Below are 5,205 nucleotides of genomic sequence, written 5' to 3' on the forward strand. Positions count from 1 at the left end.
TCCACAACGCGCATTCACCCAGACACCCACTTACCACACACGCAGACACACATACACACCACACGCGCGCATACACGTCCACAACGCTCATTCACCCAGACACCCACTTACCACAGACACAGGCGCACATATACACCACACGCGCGCACACACATCCACAACGCACATTCACCCAGACACCCACTTACCACACACACAGACGCACATGTATACCGTGCGCGCGCACACAGCGCACAGACACCCACCACACACACACACACACACACACTCTTACAGAGACACATGTACACAACATGCATGTACCCAGACGCCCACCACACACAAACACACACACAGACATATACCCAGACACATATACACACAACATACAGACAGATGCAGATACAACACTCAGACATCTATGTGCAGACACACACATAGTACATACACAGTACACACAGACACACACACCACAAACACATACAATACATACACTGTGTGCACACACAGACACACATACCACAAGTACACATACAACACACACACACACACACACACACACACACACACACACACACACACATACACAACCACACCACAAACGCCAAATCCTGAGTTTGAGCCTCTTGTACCGTGAGAAGGAGCCCTGGCTTGGGAGTGGAGGAATCAGAGGGCCTGGGTTCAGATCCTGCCTGGTCGCCAGGGTGGACACACTGCTCGCTAGCTCTGGGACCTTGAGCAAAGCTGGTTGTGCCTCTGTCCCCTCATCTGTGAATTCATGTCGGGAAAAGGCTTTGAGCCACAAACGGATGCGGGAGTTATTGGCAGTGCTATTTTTTTTGGTATGTTTTAGTAAATAGTATTTTATTTTTCCAGTTACATAAAAAGATAGTTTTCAACATTCGTTTTTGCAAGATTTTGGGTTTCAGATTTTTCTCCCTCCCCCCCTCTCCAAAACGGCAGGCAATCTGATGTAGGTTATATACGTGCAATCGTGTAAATATATTTCCACATTAGTCATGCTGTGAAAGAAAAAATAGAACAAAAGGGAAAAATCATGAGAAAGAAAGAACAAGTGAAGACAGTCTGCTTCGATCTGTGGCAGTACTGCTGTAGTTAAGTCAATGAGAGGCAGTGTGGTCCGGTGAAGGGAAGCAGGATCTGGGTTCGAGTTCTGCCGCTGAGCCTGAGCAAGTCACCTAACGTCAGTGCTCCCGGGGAGCTCTCCCAGACTGTCGCCAGTTAGAATGAGTCTGCTCAAATTCTGAGTCCTCTGTCCAGCATTCAGAGCCCTGTATCTCCCCACCTGCCTTTCATGTCTGCTGGAAGCCCCATGTGCTCTTAGGTCCAGTGATATTGGCCTCCTGGCTGTTCCTGGAACAAAGATTTGCATATCCAGACTCCTGGCCTTTGCACTGGCTGTTCCCCCATGCCTGAATTCTTACCGTCACCTCTGCTTCTTGGCTTCCCTGGCTTCTGTAAGCCCCAGCGAGGACCCCCTTCACAGAAAGCCTTTCCCGACCTCCTTTAATCCCTCTGTGGATAGTCTCAGTTTATCCTGTCTGGTGCTTGTTTGCCCAGAGTTGCCTACACTCTGTCTCTGTATCAGACTGGCAGCTCCGTGAGGGCAGGGCCTGTCTTTGGCCTCTCCCCCATGCTTAGTGGAGGGAGTTTGCCCATTGGAATCTTCTGATGAAGTCACAGAACCGGACTTCTCCTGGCCCTAAACATGCATCATAGCTGAGAGTTGAAAGGCCTGTGGTCTTTGCCTCCAGGCACCAGGGCCAGCTGCCACTCTGTCCTTTGCCCAAGCACCCCAGTCAAGTGCTTACTATGGCCCAGGCCTGGAGGAGGGCTAGAACGCAACGGTCCCTGCCTGCACGGAGCCTGCAGTCTCATGGCTGCCTTGGCTTCCTTGGTGGTGTCCGGCGTCCCCTCTGGCCTCATGTCTGCCACCCTGAGGCTGATACACTAAACATGCACAAAATGTGAACAAAATGGGACCCCACCCCATCCCTAGCTGCTTCACTGAGCGCTGTTCCAGCAGCTGAGGATTCCCTGCTCTCACGGGGCTTGCGTTCTGGGGGGTCAGTGGGGGAGTCACTGGGTCGGGGCTGTTCTGCTGCGGGCCAGATGACTGAGCAGAACCCATGAACGTTTTAATTCAACCAGTGCCAACGAGACACCTCCTGTGTGCCCAGCTGGGCCCTGCCCTCAGGGAGCTTCCAGTCTGCCAGGTTAACAATGCCTTAAAAACCAAGGCCTGGGAGGGTGTGCTCAAACGAGGCTAAGTGAGCCGAGACTTGATATTCAAATCTCGACATGCTTGGAGGAGGGGGCTCCCCACGAAGATTGAAAGGCGCGGCGTCAGAGCTTGGCCATAAGGGAATATTATTTGGTGATAAAAGAATTATTACTTTCCACAGTGGGGAGCAAAGTTAATGGAATTCCTTACCCCGGGAAGAGATCCAGGCTGAAATTATAAATGTGTCCTTGACGAGTTTAGCAGGAGCTATTAGAGGCTTTTAAGGGAGGCTGGGGGTGGGTTTTTTGGGGGGAGCATCCTGGCTGCTGAGTTTGGCATCCATAAGCCCCCTCCCCAAAACCTCTATCTCTCAGTACCCCTGTCAGGTTACAGAATCCTAACCCGTCAAGGGGCTGCAGGGGTCTATGTTTGGTTGCACTCTCGTGGAGATAGAGAAAGCAGCTGAGATTGGGGTATGGGCCCCAAGGGTCACCCCAGAGCCGGGCCCTATGCTTGGGACCCCGCAGGGAGCCCCTCTCCCCATCCCTCGAAGACCTAGGGACGGCAGAGACTAATGACCCTCCTCTCCCCTGTGCAGACCGTGGCTGAGTGCGTCCTCTACTACTACCTGACCAAGAAGAATGAAAACTACAAGAGCCTCGTGAGACGCAGTTACAGGCGGCGTGGGAAGAGCCAGGTACGAGACCCCTCAAGTTGGGACTCCCCATCCCTGCCCCGTGCCCAGAGGCCCATCCTCAAGGCACGGCACTGAAACCTGCGTCCCTAACCCCCAGTCCCTCCAGACCAGCCTCCCTCAGTTCTCCTTCCGGACGCCTGGGTGGATGGAGCGGCTGTGGCCTGGGCCTTGAATGTCTCTCCATCATCTGTCCCCGTGTGAAAGGGTTTCCCTGGACACTGACCACAGGCGTGCCTCAGCCTCAGTTTCTGCATCTGTAAAATGGAGATAAAAAGCAATATCTACCTCCCCTGGCCTTAGAGAGGCTCAGATGAGATCATATTTGTAAAGAGCTGCGTAAATGTTAATTCTGGTGATGATTCCTTCACCACCTCCTCGTCTGGTTGGCTTCTGTCCCTAAAAAAGTGGTGAGTCAGTCAACATTTTGGGGGTCATGTAGTCTATCTGGGACCCTGGGGACAAGACCTTCACCTGCACATTCCCAGTCCAGGAGTCTTTCGGGGAGCCCACTGTTGGTGGAAGGGGGTGCCTCCGTGTCCGAGGACAGAGAAGGGCCTTGGTTTGAGGCCTGTTGAAGCTCGTGGTTAGATGTCAGGGTAGCCGGTTGACTGTGGTGTCGAAGGGGGTAGAGATAATTTTCCTTCTGTGGAGGTCCAGAGATCCCTTGTCTGGGTTCACCTCCCTGTGTGAGTGACCTGTCCGAAGGCTGGAGAGGGAGGAAGTGATGCCTCAGGATGCCTTCGGTTGGATTCCAGGATTGGCAGGAAACAAAGGGATTCTTTGTCCCCCCTTGGGGTCCCCCCACCCAGAGGTGTGTGCTGCCTGGAGAATCCCCACCTCTGGCCGAGCTCAGAGCAGAGAGGGGGCCGGTCTCCCTGGAGGGAGCCGGGATGGATCTGCAGATGTTCTGTCTGTGCTAAATGGAGATAGGACCGGGTCCTCTGGCCTTCCACCGTCCGAGGAGTCATGCGTCCCTTTCCGGTGTGGCCCCCTACCTCCCTTTTCAGTTTTGTTGTCCATCAGCAAAAAGCCTTGCAGACCTGACACGCTTCTCTCTGCGTCCAGCAGTACAGGTTTATAAAGCTCCTGTTCTTGACTATCAGTCCAGGCCTGGGATGCACCTTTCCCCGCCTAGCACAGTTTAGGCACCCGTCACTCAGTTGGTAAACATTTATTAGGCGCCTCCTGAGTGCCAGGCACTGATCCCCGCCCCCCCAGTTATTTTCATGTGTATGCCCCCCCAGCTTTGCATCAGTGTCCTGGTACACATAGTGGGGCGACAGTAAGCTCCTCGAGGGCAGGCAGCATCTTCTTCCATCTTTTTTGCCTGCGTTGCTATAAGCGTGGCCTGGCCCAGTCGGCGGATGGTAGACAGCCTCGAGGCGAGCACTGGCCAGGCTGCGGGATCTGATGGGGTACCTCGTATTCTTCTGGTCAGTGGTGTGGGGCTGGGCAGACAGGGCCGGACGCTTGACCCCTTCCCAGGGCTCCCGGGTCCCCGTTACTGGGTCTGGGGGCTGCCAGAGAAGCAAGGGGCTTATGGTGCCTGCTCCTTCTCCTCTAGGCTTAGGGTCCTTGACCCGCATCCTGCCCTTTTGGGATTTTCTTCTTTGTCAGTAACACTTTGTAGAATTGGCTCCCTTTGCCATTCTTGTGTTTTATTTTACGCAATTCCAAGCATAATTCTAAGAAGGGGCTCATGGGCTTCAGGTCACAAAACAGTTAAGAACCCCTCCTCTAGTCGACATCCCTCACTTAACAGCCCAGGGGCTGAAGCCTGGAGTTAAGTGGCCCGGCCAGGGTCAGCAGATCAGTCAGGATCGGAACCCACATCGTGCTCCAGAGCCGAGTGTTCTTTCCCCTGGCTCCTGTTGGATTTCCATCAGATTTGCCAGTTCTCCACAGCGTGCGTGTAGGTTGTGGCTCGGGTTTTGGCTCGGGTTTTGGCTCAGCGGCGATTTCAGCAGCTATGGGAACTCTCGGTGTGGACGTCCCCCTCCCCAGCACAGGTGGGCATTTCTTCAATAACTCGGCAGCCTTGCGTTGTCCAGGCCAAGGAACAGTTAGGCGACTTGACCAGGGTCTCATGGCCCATGGGGCTCCTGCCCCAGCCGGCAGCTTCCTCTGGGTCCCAGCAGGCTCTGGGCAGCTCCGGCCCCCTCCCCTCCCGTGTTAGTGTGTGCTGTGCTAACGCAGACGATGTGACGTCGTGACATTCACCCGAGGCAGATGGAATTAGGGAGGTGTAATGGTGGGCGAGAAGGACACGCATGGAGCCCTTCTG

At 54.2% G+C, this 5,205-nt stretch overlaps 1 protein-coding gene across 1 annotated transcript in view; it reads left to right on the forward strand.

Annotated features, from left to right (window-relative positions):
* Positions 1–5,205, forward strand: part of NCOR2 (nuclear receptor corepressor 2) — a 255,367-nt gene that overhangs the window by 108,409 nt on the left and 141,753 nt on the right. Inside the window, exon 15 of the mRNA XM_027853513.1 lies at positions 2,823–2,921. Within this exon, the coding sequence (XP_027709314.1) occupies positions 2,823–2,921 (99 nt within the window). The remainder of the gene's footprint in view (positions 1–2,822; positions 2,922–5,205) is intronic.

Source organism: Vombatus ursinus, unplaced genomic scaffold, assembly GCF_900497805.2.
Source record: "Vombatus ursinus unplaced genomic scaffold, bare-nosed wombat genome assembly UNPS02009994.1, whole genome shotgun sequence".
Lineage (NCBI taxonomy): Eukaryota > Metazoa > Chordata > Mammalia > Diprotodontia > Vombatidae > Vombatus > Vombatus ursinus.